This window comes from Lynx canadensis, chromosome A3, assembly GCF_007474595.2.
Source record: "Lynx canadensis isolate LIC74 chromosome A3, mLynCan4.pri.v2, whole genome shotgun sequence".
Lineage (NCBI taxonomy): Eukaryota > Metazoa > Chordata > Mammalia > Carnivora > Felidae > Lynx > Lynx canadensis.
The window spans coordinates 90,369,158-90,388,078 of record NC_044305.1 but is presented as its reverse complement, the minus strand read 5'-3'; the positions used below and the strand labels follow the sequence as shown (position 1 = coordinate 90,388,078).

Here is an 18,921-nt window from a genome sequence, read left to right as displayed (position 1 = left end):
AACCCTGATATTTTCTATGGGATTGCACTTTATTATCTTTCATTTTTTTAAATGCTGGTTGCAGCCCACTAAATTGATTTTACTACCTATTAATAGATTGAGATCCCCACTTTGAGAAAAATCGCTGCTCTAAGCTGACTGACTCATACTAAATCAATATCTATTCCTTAAATCTACATCTCCAACTCATATTTTTCTCTTCAGTTTCTGACACATATATCTAACTGGCTGTTGAACAACTCCACTCAGTGTACCACAGGCACCTTGCTTTCAACATGTCCAAAACAGAACTGTCATCCTCACTCCCACACCAGCCTGGGTAACTGGGTAAGACGGTAGAACCAATGTTTTTTTATATCTGTATATAGCACCACTATCTTTCCAGCTATCCAAGCCAGAAAATTTGCACTCATTCTTCAATAAGTATTCGCTGAATGCCTACTATGTTCTAGGCTCTGTCATTCTGGATTCCTCCTAATCAATCCAATTACTCATGAAGACCTATTCATTTTAACTCCTAAATATCTCCTCCACATCTTTGCATCCCCCTACTAACACCCTTATTCAAGCTGCCATCATCTCTTGCCTGGTCTACTTCTTACTCCTGTCCTGCTTCCATCACCAGGCACCACCCCCCAACTCCAGCCCCCAATCCATTCCCTTCAGGGAAGATAGAATTTTCTCTCCAGCACACAAATCAGATCACTCCTTTGCTTGAAACACATCAGTCCAGCTCCTCACCATACCTTCGCTATGGGATGAAATCCAAAATCCTTAATATAGTCCACAGGACCTTTTATATTTCTGGCCTCTTGCCTACCTCTCCACATGCTGTGCTCTGGACTGGTTGAGCCTCTTAAGAATTCCCTCTACATGGAATATTCTCCATGTCCCTTATTTGGCTAACTCTATTCACTCTATGATTAAGCTCAGAATGATAATCCCATTCTCTAGGAAGCATTCCCAATTCTCCAAGTCTGTGCTTTTCCTATATGTTCCCATAACCTTGTACTTCCCTTGCCATAGCCCATATCACACCACATTGCCCATTGCCTAAGTACTTGTCTGTCCCTCATAGGCTTTAAGCCCCAGGAGGGCAAAGATTATTGTATTCTCAGATCCTAGCACGGTGTCTGGTATATAGTAGGCAGCCAATAAATATTTGGTAAATGCTTTTTATCTTTGTTCGTGTTTATTTTATTGTCTGAAATTACTTGTTCAAATATTCATGAGTTAGTCTAGGTCCTCTGAGAAGCAGACACCAAGATGAGATTAAATGTACAAGGATTTTACCAGGGAAACACCTGTGAGGGAAAAGGGAAATGCCTGGGAAAGCCTTCAAGAGCAGTCAGATGTGATGCAAGTCTAACCCTAGGTGAAGAAGAGAGGGAATGAAGCATCCTGTGCCTCCCAGGATTAACTCTTCCTTAGTATCCCGACCACACTCAGGCATTGGCTAGGAACAGCCTATGGTCTTCACAAATATGACAGTGGATTTCTAAGACAGTATCTGATGCCTTTGGCCAGTTGCCCTCCCTGTAGTTTAAAACATGCAGGTTGCTTTCTTCATGCAGGTTGTCACCCTCAGAGTTTAGTAGAATCTTGGGGAAATCACATCATATTCCCCCACATCTAGCACAGTCTTTGGCACATTATCTAATAAATGCTACTCCAGATAGATAAAACAATTTATAGAGAAACAGAGAAATTTACTGTAGCTGGGAGCAATAGGTGATGTGATTTGCAATCAGTGTAAGGATATTGTTTGAGTTGAGCCTGATAAGGTAAGTGGAGTCAGTTATAACAGCCTTTGTAACCGAAACAAAGCAAAACAAAAAACAAAAACAAAACTATGTTTAAGCCAAAGAATGATGTCATCAAATATATTTTTACTAGGATAATTCTAGCATCAATGTATAGAATAATCTGGAAATTAAAGACAGGAAGACTAATTTGGAGTATGTGAGAAAGAAGACATGTTGAGAAGCTACACTTTATATTGAATCACAGGAAGTCTATTGATCAGATTACACTTGGGAGCCTGGATTAAGTATTTCTGGTTTTACTCTGAGGAGCAGTTGAGGGGACCAAAAGTTGGTGTTGTAGGACCTAAAACATAGGCAGGTGGTTCTTTTCCTATTGGTTCTAACTCGTCCTGAATCACTCGTTGGTAAACTGATTTCCCCTCCCCCAACCTGCATAGCAGGCAATGAACTGAGTGAGGGGTGGAAGGAGATGACAATAAACAGGGAAACAGGAGAAAGCGCTTGTCCATTTCTGGTTTGGTACTAGCATTATTTTCTCCTCTCCTGTGGGCTAATTTAGAGAGGAATTCCTTCAACCAGGGTTGAAGACCCAGATCAGCCAAATGATCCTATCTCAACTGGATTTTGGCAAAGGGACTATAGGAATCATCAGCAAGCAAATGAGAATGAGCATGAGTAGAGACGGGCAGACCCTCTTGGGATGTAGAGGTTTGAAGACTTGAAAGGACTTCTTGAAGGTAAACTAAACTCTAACTTCCATGAGGGCAGTGGCCCATTGTGTGTCCAGTGTACCCCAATCCTAGCACAGTGCCTGGCACATAGTGTGCCCTCAACAAATATTTATTGAATAAAAGAGTGACCAACTGAATAAGTGAATGAATGATGTGGAAGAGAAAGGTTAAAGCTAAGGACACAATGGCGGTGCCCCCTGGAATGTCTCATTGCTGGGGGGGGGGGGGAGTGTTACTGGAATGTTTAATTGGGGGTGGGGTTTAACTACCGAAGAAGTGTCAAGTTTAGCATGATACTCTCAAAGAGAGATCCAAAACTCTACCTCAGGGCCAAAATAGGGCCATTTCCCTGGCGCCCGGGGGCTCGGAGACTGTGGCCCTGAGATAGACCCTGAGACGGCCCCTGATGCGGTGCGCTCAGTGAGCAGTCCTGCGCAGCCGCAGCCTGCCGGACGCGGGCGCTTTCGACGGCGCAGGCGCACTCCGAGAGCCTAGAGGCGCAGGTAATGGGGTCTTCGCCCTTCCCAAAAACAAGGGGGGAACACCGCCACTTTCTCCCCGCCTCAGGGCAGGTGGAGGGCCGAGGGCCTCAGCTGGAGGATGGCCCCGAGAGAGAGCGGCGGCAGCGCCTCACAGGGTGAGCTTGGGCCGAGCTCGGGCGCCCTCTGGGCGGTGTTGGCGAACCAGGCCTGGCAACACTGACGCCCACCGATCCTCAACCACCGCGGGTTCTCGTCCCTCCGCGCACGTGTCTGAGATCCTTGACGCCGCGTGTCCTTGGCTGGCCCTCCGGGCCTGGGGGATGGGTGGCCAGTCCGCCAGACAACTGTAGGCGCGGTGTCCAGGGCCCTCGACGCTTTCGGGGCGGGGGGCTACGACGGTTTTCTAACTTTTTGGAAAGTCAGGAAAACAACGACCCCTCAGGTTCAAAGAAAATGTTTTGATTTTTTTTTTTCTTACAACAAAAGAAAAAGTGAAATTTTTAGGGCCACGAAAATCTATTAATTATTATTATTATTTTATAAATTTTTTTTTAATGAGGTAGGGGCTCACAAAGGCAAAAGTGCTTAGGATCCACGACATTTTTAATGCGGCCCTGCGGGAGGAAGAACCATTAATAGTTTATCACACACAGTGTCCTAAGGGCTCTACCGACATGGTATAGGTGCTTTTGTGAGGGAGGCACGTAAAGAGGCCCTAACCTATTAAGACCTAAAGCCTGAGACCTAAAGAATGAGTCAGGTTAAGGAGGGTAGTGATGGTAAGAATTTCAGCAGCTGAAGGAATGAAGGCCCAAGTGTTTGTGGACCTGAAAGGTGCCTCAGGGACAGAGAAGGGTGGGAGGAAGTTGGACAGGAGATGGCATGGCTGAGGATGGAGAGTTGGGAAGGAGATACATGCAGAACTTCGGGGCCAGGATAAGGATTTGGGATTTTGTTCCAAGTGTAATTGGAAGCCATTGATGGGTTTTTAGTAAGGGAGTAACTTGATGCTTTTGGTGGTTCAAGGCCGAGTAGAGTTCCAGGTTAAACCAGTTTGCAGGGAGACCCCAACAAGTGGGTGTTTTGACAAAAGTGGAGAGTACAGGATCAAAAATTGTCAGATCCTGCTTACAACTATGCCCAGATACATCAGAGCATTCATTGATCATGTTTGAGAATATAGGGAAGAGAGCTGCCTCTTACCTCATTTAAAGGACAGTCTTGGAATTGCACATAAGTGTGGGATTTAAAAATGACTGTGCAAGCTGAAACTGTTCAAAGTTATCTTAATCATCAATGGGGAAAAATTAAATTTGTTCCAGGACCTCTCAAAATTGTCAGAATGTTAAAATCTCTTTTACCATCAGCTCTAAGTGGGAAATGAAAAATAGTAAAGCTAGTATCTATTTACACACTGTAATTTAAAACATTAGAAACCTTGAATATCAGAGTCTTCTATTTCTTTGTAAAAAAAAAAACTTAATCAAGAATAGTTTGGGGGCGCCTGGGTGGCGCAGTCGGTTAAGCGTCCGACTTCAGCCAGGTCACGATCTCGCGGTCCGTGAGTTCGAGCCCCGCGTCGGGCTCTGGGCTGATGGCTCAGAGCCTGGAGCCTGTTTCCGATTCTGTGTCTCCCTCTCTCTCTGCCCCTCCCCTGTTCATGCTCTGTCTCTCTCTGTCCCAAAAATAAATTAAAACGTTGAAAAAAAAATTAAAAAAAAAAAAAGAATAGTTTGAACAGTGCTTGTGCTTGTCTTCTCCTCATTGTACAACTTATGATCCAGCACACATCTTCTTTATGCCTTAGCTAATTGTCATACTCCTTTCTATGCTTGGATCAACTTTCAACATTATATCCCTTGGGCTTTCCAAGGATCTCCAAGAGATCCTTTAATATGCAGTTTTTTGCTGGTGGCACTTTCTCTGGGCTGTCTTCACACTTTTTGTCACAACCACTTCCCCATTTATGTTAGGTTAGGTTCACCTTCGCTAAGATCCTCTAGCTGCTTATCTAGAGTCTATCAAATGGTGGCATTGTCAGCATTGTTACAGTCAGCTTTTTCTTCTAGAAGTCCATTTATGTTCTATCCCACTTTCACTTTTTAGCATTACCACATATCATTTCTTCGCTACACTTTCATCTTGAAATGGCCAATTTTAGCCAATTCCCTCTTTCAGTTATCCATTTTTGTAGAATGTTACATGGGTTTATCACTAGCAGACAAGGAGGTAAAACAACTACATGCTTTGTTGTTTGCGCTTAAACCAAGTAAGTGATATGCAGTGACTAGTCACTGACAGACCTTGAAAGAAGTGACATAATTGATCACTGATCATGATGAGCATCTGTTGTTTATGTAGTGATTTGTGGACTGACGAGCTAGCTGTGATTTATATTTCATGTAAGTACTCACAGTTAATATTCCACAGTAACTGAAATTTGAGCTGTGTTAATGAGGGACTGGTGTTAATGAACTAAACTCTAGCAAGATATTTGTATATATTAGAACCATCCAAACTTAGAACTGCCCATACTCTAAAATGACAAGAGTTTCAAATGTGAAGGAGGATGGAGAGAGGGAGTGGAAGCTCGTTCTGCATTAAATAAGGCCTCTGTCTGGGTGCCTGTCTATATGAATCTGTGTGTTAGTTTCAAATTCAGCATTACATTGGTTTCATGCACTTAATTTAAAAGTACAGTTAAAATATATTACAATATTTGCTTTCTTGCTGAATACATTAGTCATTGATTTGGATTTCTAGTTCAAGATTATTTTTAATAGATTAGCATATTCATTCACTTATTTGTTCAGCTGTCCTCGGAACATAGCTGGAACTCAACAAAAAATTACTGAACAAACGCTGAGTTCCACTAACCAAAAAGGAAAGATTGAAGAGGAATAAATTCACAGATTGATTTTGGGGAACACATTTATCTATGTACTATTAGATCATTTTTAAAGATCATAAATTCCAAAGTTTCTGAAAATTATCATAAATAATAGGATATTTCTCTTGGACCTGGGGACATCAAAGAAGTTTTCATATTCCCTGCATTCTTTAGCTAACAGACAATTATATGGAATTATTTTAGCTCCCCAAGATGGGAACATATTTTTTTAATCTAAAAAATATTTTCTTTTATGATTTTCCTAGTACTCTTTTTGAAATATTTTTATTATTAAATACAACATATAGAGAGAACATTTCATAAAACATGAAAAATACAGCTTAATAATTATAAAGTGAGCACCCATGTAACCACAATAAAGGTCAGGAAATAGGGGTGCCTGGGTGGCTCAGTTGGTTGAGTGTCTGACTTCAGCTCAGGTTATGATCTCATGGTTTCTGAGTTCGAGCCCCACGTTGGGCTCTATGCTGACAGCTCAGAGCCTAGAGTGTGCTTCAGATTCTGTCTCCTCCTCTGCCCTCCCCACTTGTGCTCTGTCTCTCTGTCTCTCAAAAATAAATAAATGTAAATTTTTTTAAAGGTCAGGAAATAGAATATTGCTAATGCCCCAGACCTCCCCTTTTGTCCCTTCTAATCATAATGCCCCCCTTCCTTTCTAGAGAAAATCACTACCCTAATTTGATGATAGTCATTTCCTTGATTTTTAAGAATAATTTAGCCATTATGTACACATCCCTAAACAATATAGCTATTTGTGCTTATTTTTTTAATCTGTGTAGGGGTGCCTGGGTGGCTCAGTTGGTTGAGTGTCTAACTCTTGATATCAGCTCAAGTTGTGATCTCACGGTTGTGAGATCTAGCCCCTCACTGGGCTCTGTGCTGGGTAAGGAGCCTGCTTAAGATTCTGTCTCGCACTCCTAATGATAGAGAACAAGCTATGGGTTGATGGAGGGAGGTGGGTGAAAGATGGGCTAGATGGTGATGGGTACTAAGGAGGGCACTTGTGATGAGTACTGGGTGTTGTATGTAAGTGATGAATCGCTGAATTTTACTCCTGAAACCAATATTGCACTGTATGTTGACTAACTAAAATTTATATTAAAAAAAAAAAGGGCAGGGGGAGAATTCAGTGGTGAATGAAAAAAAAAATAAACATTTAAAAATAGGGGCACCTGGGTGGCTCAGTTAGGTAAGCTTCTGACTTCAGCTCAGGTCATGATCTCTCAGTCTGTGAGTTCGAGCCCTACATCAGGCTCTGTGCTGACAGCTCAGAACATGGAGCCTGCTCTGATTCTGTGTCTCCTTCTCTCTATGCCCCTTCCCCACTTGTACTCTGTCTCTCTTTCTCTCTTAAAAGTAAATAAACATTTTTTTAAATTTTTAAATAAAAAATGAAATAAAATGTTCCTGATGAAGAAAAAAAAAAAGATTCTCTCTCCCTCTCCTTCTGCCCTTCCCCTGCTTTCATGTGCTCTCATGCCTCTCTCTCAAAATAAAATAAAATCTATGTAGACAGATTTGTACTATATGTATTCTTTGTGTCTTGCTGCTTATATTTTGTTTCTTGGAATCATCCCTGTTGTGTGTAACTATTTCATTCATTTTCATGCTACATGTGTGATGATACAAGAATTTATCCATTCTAATGTGGATTGACATTTGTGTTGTTTGCAGTTTGCACCAATTATTAATAAGACTGTCACGAATAGCCTTTTGCTGTTATGATCTGACTTTGTTCATGTATCCCAGTGCCTGTCATTATTCACAGATTATATGATTGTGGACAAAAAATCCAAAAGGATTTACAAATAAATTATTGTAATTAGAGAGTGCAGCTGGGTTGTTAAATACAAAATCAATGTACAAACATCAACTTTATTTCTATATATTAGCAATAAACTAACAATTTAAAAAGATGTCATATAAGTTAACATTAAAAAAATAAGATCTCTAAGAATAAAATTTAACAAAAGATGAGACCTTTTGGGAGAAACTATAAAATTATAAATTCTTTTAGATTTTCCATATACACAATCCTGTCATTTACAAATAATAACAGTTTTATTTCTTCCACTGCAATGTGTCATATTTATTTATCTTGCCTTATTGCTGCCTTCACTACAGTGTTGAAGTGGTGTTAGCAGTCTCCTAGTCAGATAGAAAGCTTTCAATATCACCATTAAGAATGATATTTGGGGGGCGCCTGGGTGGCGCAGTCGGTTAAGCGTCCGACTTCAGCCAGGTCATGATCTCGCGGTCCGTGAGTTCGAGCCCCGCGTCGGGCTCTGGGCTGATGGCTCAGAGCCTGGAGCCTGTTTCCGATTCTGTGTCTCCCTCTCTCTCTGCCCCTCCCCCGTTCATGCTCTGTCTCTCTCTGTCCCAAAAATAAATAAACGTTGAAAAAAAAAATTAAAAAAAAAAAAAAAAAAAAAAAAAAAAAGAATGATATTTGGGCATGCCTGGGTGGCTCAGTTGGTTAAGTGTCTGACTTCAGCTTATGTCATGATCTCACAGCTTTGAGTTCGAGCCCCGCGTCAGGCTCTCTGCTGACAGCTTAGAGCCTGGAGCCTACTTCAGATTCTGTGTCTGCCTTTCTTTCTGCCCCTCCGCAACTTGTGCTTGCTCTCTCGCACTCTCTCTCTCTCTCTTTCAAAATAAATAAGAAAGAAAGAAAAAGAAAGGAAAGAAAGAAGAAAGAAAGAAAGAAAGAAAGAAAATTCCTACATACCAAATAAACACTGTGCTGAACACTGATAGATCAAGTTGGCAAGTCCAGTTCTTCCCCCCTTGGGAATCTCACAAAGTATTGGGAGAGGCAGTCATAGAAACAAATTGTAAAAGATAGAACAATAAATGCCGATACATAAATAAAGTTTATGAGGGCAGGTAGCTTACTTTAAGACTGAAATTTGACTTTTGTGTCACTTTTTGTTTAGTTCCACTCAGCATCTGTAAGCAGTCTCAGCCTTACGTTATAGGTAAACATCTAGATCCCTTGGGAGTTAAGATGGGATAGCCTAGAGAAATTTGACTTAATCCCCAGTCTGACTCCTTTCCGGATTTAGTCCTCTAGGACTGTGTTCATCATTTCAACCAAGCATATAATTCAGTTTTATGAAAGGCAGTGGTTTCTCTTTCCTTCCCTATAGGTACAGAGAACATCCAGGTAGTGACTGCAGTTCCACCTCTGGTCTGGTTGGCATGTATCATGGGCGAAGTACTGGTAAAGGGCCCTCCACTCCCACGCAGATTTACCAGCAACCTCCAAGGCTTCTCATTGTGCATATGCTCTACCGTCCTGGCCTCACATCTGCTCCAACCTCTGTGAGGCTCTGCAGAACTTTTTCTGTCTAGCCTGCAGCTTGATGGGCCCCAGCCGCATGTCCCTCTTCAGCTTATACATGGTACAAAATCAGCATGAATGTATCCTTCCCTTTGTGGTGAGTATATCTATATTTGATCATTTTATCCTGAAAACAACTATGAGGTTTCTGGAACAGAGATCACAGTTATTATGACTTAAAGCAGTAACTGTGCCCATTCCTTACACCCAGTACCCCACAGGCAACACAGGGAGAGCCAGATGTCATCCTGCACATGAGGGGTTTATGTAGAGGCCGCTTTTAGACAATAGGTTTGAGCAGTGGAAATTTGATCAAGGCAGAAGAGCCCACAACAACCACCTGGCTGAATACAGTGTACAGGCCCATCAGGCAACCCACCTCAAAATATCCATAAGTCTTAACTCATCAATGGACTACTTAGAACCAGAAAAAAATAAAAATAAATTTTAAAACATTTTTTTAATGGGGTGCCTGGGTGGTTCAGTCTGTTAAGCATCCAACTGCAGCTCAGGTCATGAGGTTCTCAGGTTTGAGCACCGTGTCGGGCTCTGTGCTGACAGCTCAGAGCCTGGAACCTGCTTCATATTCTGTGTCTCCCTCTCTTTTTGCCCCTTCCCCACTTGTGCTCTCTCTCTTTCTCTCAAAAATAAATAAATTAATTTTTAAAATAAAAAAAAAAAAGAACCAGGCACAGTTACCAAACAGGGAAAATTCCATATATCCTCATACCTCCTTACCATCCGCTTTTAAATACAGCCCCCACCCACTGCCTCATTGCAGTCTCTCCTTTGCTGTCTTGCCTGCTGTTCCCTTGCAGTAAACTTCTGCCCCTGTTGAATCCCTTCACCTCCTGCACCACTGGCTTCCACTCCACTGCCACCCCACATTTGGGGGGCACTATCCAATCGAGAGAGAAACCACAGTTTATACTACAGAAGAGGAACTCCAAAATTATTAATCTGAGAGTGTAAATAAGCCACATCTTGCCCTCCTCCACTCCAGAGAGGGAGAGAAACCTTGGCATTTACAGTCCTTTGGAATGTAAGCAACTCACCCCTTTTATCCCCCTTTGAAATGTAAACACAGGGAAACAGGTCTAAATGTCTTCAGAGGTCTCTGGCTAGTAAATCACCCTTTAATTTCCAAGACTTGTTCTTTAACCAGGGTTCCAGCTTTCTTTGCTCAGAAAGCCTAACTGTGAAGAAACATGAAATATTTTCTCTACAGTTCCCCATAGGACTCCGGTGAAAAATCCCCTGAGATTTAAGAAGGCAAATGCTGGGCCAGGGGCAGTGCTTTTATGAAGCTTTCTCATACACAGACAACTGTCTCTCCTCCTCCTCCTCAAAGAAATGCACATCTTCACCTTCTCCCCTATATAAATCACTGGGATGTAAAAGACTTCATCGGTTCTGGTGCATCCCTTTCCTGAGGTAGCCTTGCTGCTGGGAAAGTCAGAGAACGCCTAATGGAAAATCATGAGTTTTATCCCTACCTAGAGGAAATAAGACTTCCTCCCCCTAGGGTCTGTGGAAACCACATTAGAGCCTGGACTCCCACCCTCCTACCCAACATAAATAGGACATCTCTCCCCTCCCTACTGAGGTGGTGTCTGAGGAGGTAGACTGAAGGCCATGTGGGAGCAGAAGTGAGGTGTGGTGTCTCTCTCAATCAGAAGGGGGCCCCCAAATGTGGCGTGACGATCTGGTGAAAGGATTCAGCAGAGGCAGAACAAAGGAGATAGAAGTTTATTGAATACACCACAAGGGAGCAGCAAGCAGGATAGTAAAGGGCAGACTGCAATAGGCACTGGGTGGAGACTGTATTTAAAATGGGAAGGTAAGGGAGCACCTGGGTGGCTCAGTCGGTTGAGCATCCAACTTTGGCTCAGGTCATGATCTTGCAGCTCGTGAGTTTGAGCCCCTGTCGGGCTCTGTGATGACGGCTCAGAGCCTGGAGCCTGCTTCAGATTCTGTGTCCCCCTCTCTGCCCCACCCCTGCTTGTGCTCTGTCTCTGTCTCTTTCAAAAATGAATAAACATTTTTAAATGGGAAGGTAAGGAGGTATGGGGATTATCGAATTTTCCCCTTTTTGGTAACTGTGCCTGGTTCTCAGTAGCCTATTGGTCAGTTAGAGCTTATGGACATTTCGAGGTGGGTTGCCTGATGGGCTGGTGTGTAATCAGCCAGAGGGTTGGGGTCACTGTGGGCCCTTTGCCTTAATCTACATTCCATTGCTCAAGCCTGTTGCCCCAAAGTGGCCTCTACATGAGGTACCTTTTAGCTTCCAAGGCAGCGTGATGTCACTGAAGACCTAGTGAAAAGCAAGGACTTATATGCCCATTTGACGGTAATTTAGCTTCCCCATTCCAGGGTGTCAATGGGAGCCATGTAGAAAGCCAGAACTTCCACTCTCACCCAGAAGTAACAAGGCACCCTCCCTTCTGGGCTGTAATCAGAAGCCACCTGGCAATAATTATGTGGAAACCTCACTCTCCTCATTAGCACAGTATTAGGGTGGGGGGTGGGGGTGCTGCTAAAGCAAAAGTTTAAATAAGATCTAGAGTCCTCTAATACCCAAAATGTCCAGAATACAATAAAAAGTCACTTATTATATCAAGAACCAGGAAAATCTCAACTTGAATGAGGATACAACAGACACCAACACTGAGATGACACAGATATTGGAATTAGCTGAAAAAGACTTTGAAGCAGCCATCGTAAAAATGCTTCAGCAAGCAGTTATGAACATACTCGGACAGATGGAAAAATAGAAAGTCTCACCAAAGAAAAAGAAGTATAAAGAACCAAATAGGGGCACCTCAGAAGCTCAGTTCGTTAAGCATCCAACTCTTAACTTTGGCTCAGATCATGATCTCACAGTTTGTGAGTTTGAGCCCTGCATCAGGCTCCATGCTGACAATGCAGAGCCTGCTTAGGACCTCTCCAGGCCCCTCTCTGTCCCTTTCTCTCTGCTCCTCTCCCCCCCAAAAATAAATAAACTTTTAAAAAAAGAAGAACCACCAAATACACATTTTAGAACTGAAAAATACAGTAACTGAAATTTAAAAAACAAAAATCTTCAGTGGATGGTCTCAACAACAGAATGGAGAGGACAGAGAAAAGAATCAACGAACATGAAGATAAATAGAAATTACCCAATCTGAGTAACAGAAAACAGACTTTAAAAAATGAACAAAGCCGGGGCGCCTGGGTGGCGCAGTCGGTTAAGCGTCCGACTTCAGCCAGGTCACGATCTCGCGGTCCGTGAGTTCGAGCCCCGCGTCAGGCTCTGGGCGGATGGCTCGGAGCCTGGAGCCTGCTTCCGATTCTGTGTCTCCCTCTCTCTCTGCCCCTCCCCCGTTCATGCTCTGTCTCTCTCTGTCCCAAAAATAAAAAAATAAAAAAAAAAAAATGAACAAAGCCTCAGGGACTTGTGAGACTGTAACAAAAGATCTAACCTTTGTGCCATCAGAGTTCAAGAGGAAAGGGGAAGGATGGAGCTAAAAAAAAATATTCAAAGAAATAATCACCGAAATTTTCCCAAATTTGGCAAAAGTTATAAACCTAAAGATTCAAGAGGCTGGTGAGCCCCGAACAGGATAAATGCAAATAAATTTGTTCTAAGATACATCATAATTTAAATTTATAAAAGCTAAAGGCAAACTCTTCAAAGAGCACTGACATGTTACTTATAAGGAGAAAAATAAGGAACAGTAGCTTTTTTCATCAGAAACCAAGGAGGCCAGAGGAAGTGTCACATTTTTCAAATGCTAAAAGAAAAAGAACTGTTAACCCAGAACTTTGTATCCAGTGAAAATATCCTTAAGGAATGAAACAGAAATATAGATATTCTCAGATGAAAGAAGGCTAAGACAATTTGTCATCAGCAGATCTATTTTAACAGAATGCCTAAAGGAAGTCCTTGAAACAGAAAATATAAAAGAAAGAGTCTTGGAATATCCAGAAGGAAGAAAGAACAACAGAAAGAATAAAATACAGATAAATACAATAGACTTTCTATTGAGATTTCTAAATTATATTTGACAGTTAAAGAAAAACTTACAATATTGTCTGATATGGTGTTAATGTATATAGAGGAAATACTTAAAACAATTGCATTATAAATGGGAAAGTAAAGAGACTTTCTACATAAAGAATGTATATAATGTAGTACTTCAGAGAAACCACTTAAAAATCTATGCAAAAACACTCAAGCACTAAAGATAAATCAAAATGGGAATATAAAAAAATGTTTAAAAAATTTAAGTAACCCACAGTAAGATAGATAAAACAGAGAAACAAAAACTGAGGAAACAAAGAAATCAAAAAATTGGCAGGCTAAAACATACCAATAATTACATTAAATGAAAATAGTCTAAATATATCAATTAAAAGAAATAGATTTGCAGAGTGGGGGAAAATGACCCAACTATATATCCTATTTATAACAAAGTCACATCAATTATAATAAAGTAGGTGGAAAGTTGTGGAACCTGGGTGGCTCAGTCGGTGGAGCGCCTGACCTTAAGCTCATGTCATGATATCGCGGTCCATGGGTTCGAGCCCCGCGTCAGGCTCTGTGCTGACATCTCAGAGCCTGGAGCCTGCTTCAGATTCTATGTCTCCCTCTCTCTCTGCTCTCTCTCTCTCTCTCTTTCTCTTTCTCTCAACAGCAAACATGAAAAAAAAAATTTTTTAAGTAGGTGGAAAGTATAAGGATGAAAAAAGATATACCCTGATACATTAATCAGCAAAGCAGAAATGGCTGTATTAATATATCAAATAAAGTAGACTTTACCAAAGAATATCAGGTATAGAAAGGAATATTAAATGATGATAAAAGAGTCAAACCAAGAAGAAGACATAGCAATATCACGTGTGTACACACTAAGGAATTGAGCTATAAAATACATGAAACAAAAACTGATAGAACTGAAATAAGAAATAGACAAATCCACAATGATAGTTGGAGACTTTGAATGTCCTTCTCTTGACAATTGATGGAACAACTAGAAAGAAAATCAATGAGGATGTAGAAAAATATTAACCAATAGGATCTAATCAACATTTATAGACTACTCCACTCAATACCAGAATACACATTCTTTCAAGCACCCACAGAACACTTGATCAAAATAGACCATATCTTTGGCCATAAAAGAAACTTCAACAAATTTGAAAGAATTGAAGTCATACACAGTTTGTTCACTGCCCAGGACAAAATCAAACTAGACAGAAACATGGAGTGCCTGGGTGGTTCAGTGGGTTGAGTGTCTGACTGATTTATGCCTCAGGTCATGACCCCATTGTCATGGGACCCAGCTCCACCTCAAGCTCTGTGCTGAGCATGGAAGCTGCTTAAGATTCTCTCTCTCTGTTCCTCTGCCCCTCTCCCTCACTCATGCTCTCTCTCTCTCTCTCTCTCTCTCTCTCTCTCTCTCATGAATTAATTAATTAATAGCAAAAACTTAACAGTAAATCTCCAGGGGCACCTGGGTTGCTCAGTCGGTTAAGCATTTGACTCTTGATTTTCGGCTCAGGCTGTGCTCTCATGGTTTGTGAGTTCAAGCCCCACACACAGAGCTCTGTGCTGACAGCCTGGAGCCCTACTTGGGATCTCTGCCTCCTTCTCTCTCTGCCTGTCTCTCTCTCTCAAAAATAAATGAACAAAACAAAAAAAAAACAGAAACCAGTAAAATCTCCAAACACTTGGAAACTGATCAACACATTTCTAGATAACTCATGGATCAAAGAAGGAATGTCAAAGGAAAATTTTAAATACATTGAATTGCATGAAAATTTAAATACACATCAAAATTTGTGAACATCCAGCTAAAGCAGTGCTGCAAGGGGACATTTATAGCATTAAATGCTTACATTAGAAAGGAAAAAATTTCAATCAGTAACATAAGATCCCATCTCAGGAAACTTAGAAAAGGAGTAGCAAAATAAACCAAAGCAAGCTGAAGGTAGGAAGTAGTAAAGAACATAAATGAATGGAATTGAAAACAGAAAATTGGGGGCGCAGTCGGTTAAGCGTCCGACCTCAGCCAGGTCACGATCTCGCGGTCCGTGAGTTTGAGCCCCGCGTCAGGCTCTGGGCTGATGGCTCAGAGCCTGGAGCCTGTTTCCGATTCTGTGTCTCCCTCTCTCTCTGCCCCTCCCCCGTTCATGCTCTGTCTCTCTCTGTCCCAAAAATAAATAAAAAACCGCTGAAAAAAAAAATTAAAAAAAAAAAGAAAACAAACAGAAAATTGGTGAAATAAACAGCTGATTCTTCAAAATGATCAAGAACTTTGACAAACCTCTAGCAAGATGTGAATCTACAGGTGTGATAATGTGGTATAAAACTCAATCAAACATTATACCAAGGTCAGTTTCTGGTTTTAAAATTGTGCTATAGTTATATATGTAAACCACTGGAAGAAACTGGGGGAAGGGTACACAGGACCTCTCTGTACAATTTTGCAACTTTCTGTGGATCTATAATTATTTCAAAATAAAAAGCTAAAGAGAAACAAAGATGATTTTACATCCTCACTAGAATGTCTATCCTTAAAAAGACAGGCAATACTGACAGGCAATACCAAGTGTTAGTGAGAATGGAGAGAAACTACAACCCTCATTCATTGCTGACAGGAAGGTAAAATGATAACAACCACTTTAGAAAATATAGTTTGTCAATGTCTTAAAAAATTTAGATATACACCTTCTATATAACCCAACAGTTCCACCTTAGAATCTACCCAACAGAAATGAAAATATGTCCACACAATACATTTACATGAATGTTTATGGCACGGCATTATTCCTAATAGCCCCAAACTGGAAACAGAATGTCTGTTACTAATGAATGGAATAAACAAAATGTAATATTCTCTATAATCCCGTGATGATATTCCTCCTAGCACACTGGGGACACAGTAAGAATGATAATGATGTTACAGCCATGTGGCATGTATGTTCCTCTGTTGTGCCATTTTCCTTGTGCATGTCTTTCCTGTGATCACTTTTGGCTTTATCCAACTTCTGTCCAGCAACAGGGGTAGATAAAAGTTGAGAGTGATCTAGAAGGGCAAATGGAATATATCCAGCATAGGAGGCTTTTTGGGAGATGAGCTCATGTCCCAAAGGTTAAAGGATTCTTTTTCCCTTTCTCAAGTGACTATGTATATGCCTCAGGCACTCCTCAGTACATTTAGCCCTAGATAAATCCCATGATCCTTTCATCACTCCATTAAGAAAGTCAGACCTTTCTAGTCTAAAAACCCCTGACTGGTAACTCAGAAAAATTGCAAGGCAAAAATCCTGCCAAAAAAGCAGTAAATTCAACACTGGATAAAAGGTAAAGGAAATTACTGGAATAACATCATTACCTTATGTATAAAACAATCCGGTCTTTGTTTAAGGAAAAACGTTTACCTTAAATCCTCTGTCTCTACCCTATATAAGTATGTAATATTTTCTATCTGCAAAGTTAGCTCAAAATATAATGGTGAAAGAGGTAGGAAATCTTGCCCAAGATGAATACCTCAATATACTCCTCATATTTAATTTCTGAGTATAGTCAAATAACCCTGAACCTTTTATAAGGAATAATGACAGAGGAATCATAATTAAAATATTAGAATTCCTTTTATATCCATTGTGCCCTTAATATAAATAATCTGACCAAAATGATTAATCTCCTCTTAAAGCAGAATTTCAGAAAAATTCCCTTACAGTGAGTATCTTACCAATTCTTTTTATTTTTTCATTAGAACAAAGGAATTATTTAAATCATGTGTGATCTACAGTGGAATTTTAGGACAAATAGTGGTCTAATTTGGCTATCGCATTTATTTCCTCATGCTTCATAGCTGACATTCAAATGAAATTATTTAAAAGTGGCAAATAATAGGGATATATTACATCAAACAGTATAAAAGTAAACTCCAGTAAAGATAATAAAATAAACTATAATTGAGTGCTACAGGAGAGGGAAGGGAAGAGTAAGAAAAGGAAATATATAAATTTTGTCATTGTTTATAATGAAGATTTTTGTCATTGTTCATTAATGGATAGTACTAAAGAAATAAGGGAATTATATAAACATGTAGTTATAAAAACTAAAATACAAACATTTCTAATTAGGACAATAAAGGCTTATATAGAACAAAAAATTATACAGTAAGATGCAAGAGAACTTTTTATGGTATCTTAGACCTGAGAGAGTGATCTCAAGAAAGGATAAACTTGAAAAGTGGACTCCTTTCCCAAGGCTGGAGTTCGGATCCAGTTGGAGTGAGTATAGTTGCAGCTCACTGGATGCAGAGAAGTTCACTGGTTTTCCCAAGCCAGAGCTGGTCCATGGTTACTGCAATCCTCCATGTGTAGGTGAACTATAATCAATGACTGGTGCACAGTGTGCAGAGTGGAGATGACAGGATGCCTAGAGCAGACAGTGTCCCTGTGGAAAGAGCAGCATCACTGGGAGGGTCACAGGAGACAGATCTCTGAGGTGAAAGATGGAGTGGGGCATTAGTGCAGGCAGGACGCCTGAAGCATGGCTCCATGCCAAGAGGACCGCTGAAAGGTGATCACCAAGCCACGGCTAGGTGGTTGCCAGTGTCTTAGTTCAGGCTGTCATAACAAAATACTGTAGACTAGATGGCTTAAACAGTACACATTTATTTTCTCAAAATCTGGGAAGCTAGAAGTCCAAAATCAGGGTGCTAACATGGCCAGGTTCTGGTGAGAGCCCTCTTCTGCCTTACAAACAGTAGATACTTGCTGTGTGATCAGATGGCCTTTCCTCAGTGCATGCATGTGAAGAGAGAGCTCTGGTGTCCTTCCTCTTATAAGGGCACTAATCCCATCATGGAGACTGCATCCTCATGACCTCATCTAAACCTAATTACCTCCTAAAAGCCTCACTTTTAAATGCCACCACATTGGGAATTAGGGCTTGAATATATGGATTTTAAGGGAATGTAACATTCAGTCTGTAACATCAGGGTTCTGCAAGTTCCGGGCCCATGTGTGGAGCACTATCAGATGTACTCACACCCCATCGCTTTCAGCAGGAAAGTGTCTTCCTCCTGCAGTGTTCTTCCAGTGCTCTCTACTCAAATGTTTAACATCATGGTCCATGTAAGGAGAAATGTTTAAAGGGATTCTGTCCATTATTGCAGAGGTATATTGAAGGGTGAATTGGATCTGAGAAGCAACATGTTGATAATTAGCTCACAGAGCAAGGGGGAAAATATCAGAGGAAGAAAGGCTTTTCTAACAATAACACAAAACCCCAAATTCCAAAAATAAAAGATTAATAAAATTCAGCTGTATAAAATGGAAAATATGTGCTTGGCAAAAAAACAAACAAACAGTATTACATAATCAATAAGGTAATCAATAGAATCAATAATCAATGAAAATGAGAAATGATATACGTGGTAATTTTCAGAAAAGGAAATGTAGATGGCCCTTCAACATATCAAAATATGTCCAATGTCACTTAACAAAAGTAAAAGTTAAAAGTACATTGAGATGCTATTATTTTTCACCTGTATGATTGCCAGAGATATTTTTTAAGTTAATAACTTACTATTCATGAGGTTTTAAAGAAACAGGCACACTTACATGCCATTTATGAGTGTATAAATTAACACAATTTCTATGGTGGGCTATTTGATGACAGTATCAT

At 40.6% G+C, this 18,921-nt stretch overlaps 1 protein-coding gene across 1 annotated transcript in view; it reads left to right on the top strand.

The window, feature by feature from the left end:
* Positions 1 to 9,070: 9,070 nt before the first annotated feature.
* Positions 9,071 to 18,921, top strand: part of LOC115510751 (meiosis 1 associated protein) — a 65,487-nt gene continuing 55,636 nt past the window's right edge. The window contains 2 exon segments of the mRNA XM_030310950.1: positions 9,071 to 9,173; positions 9,176 to 9,330. Of these exon segments, the coding sequence (XP_030166810.1) occupies positions 9,092 to 9,173; positions 9,176 to 9,330 (237 nt within the window). The 5' untranslated portion in view covers positions 9,071 to 9,091.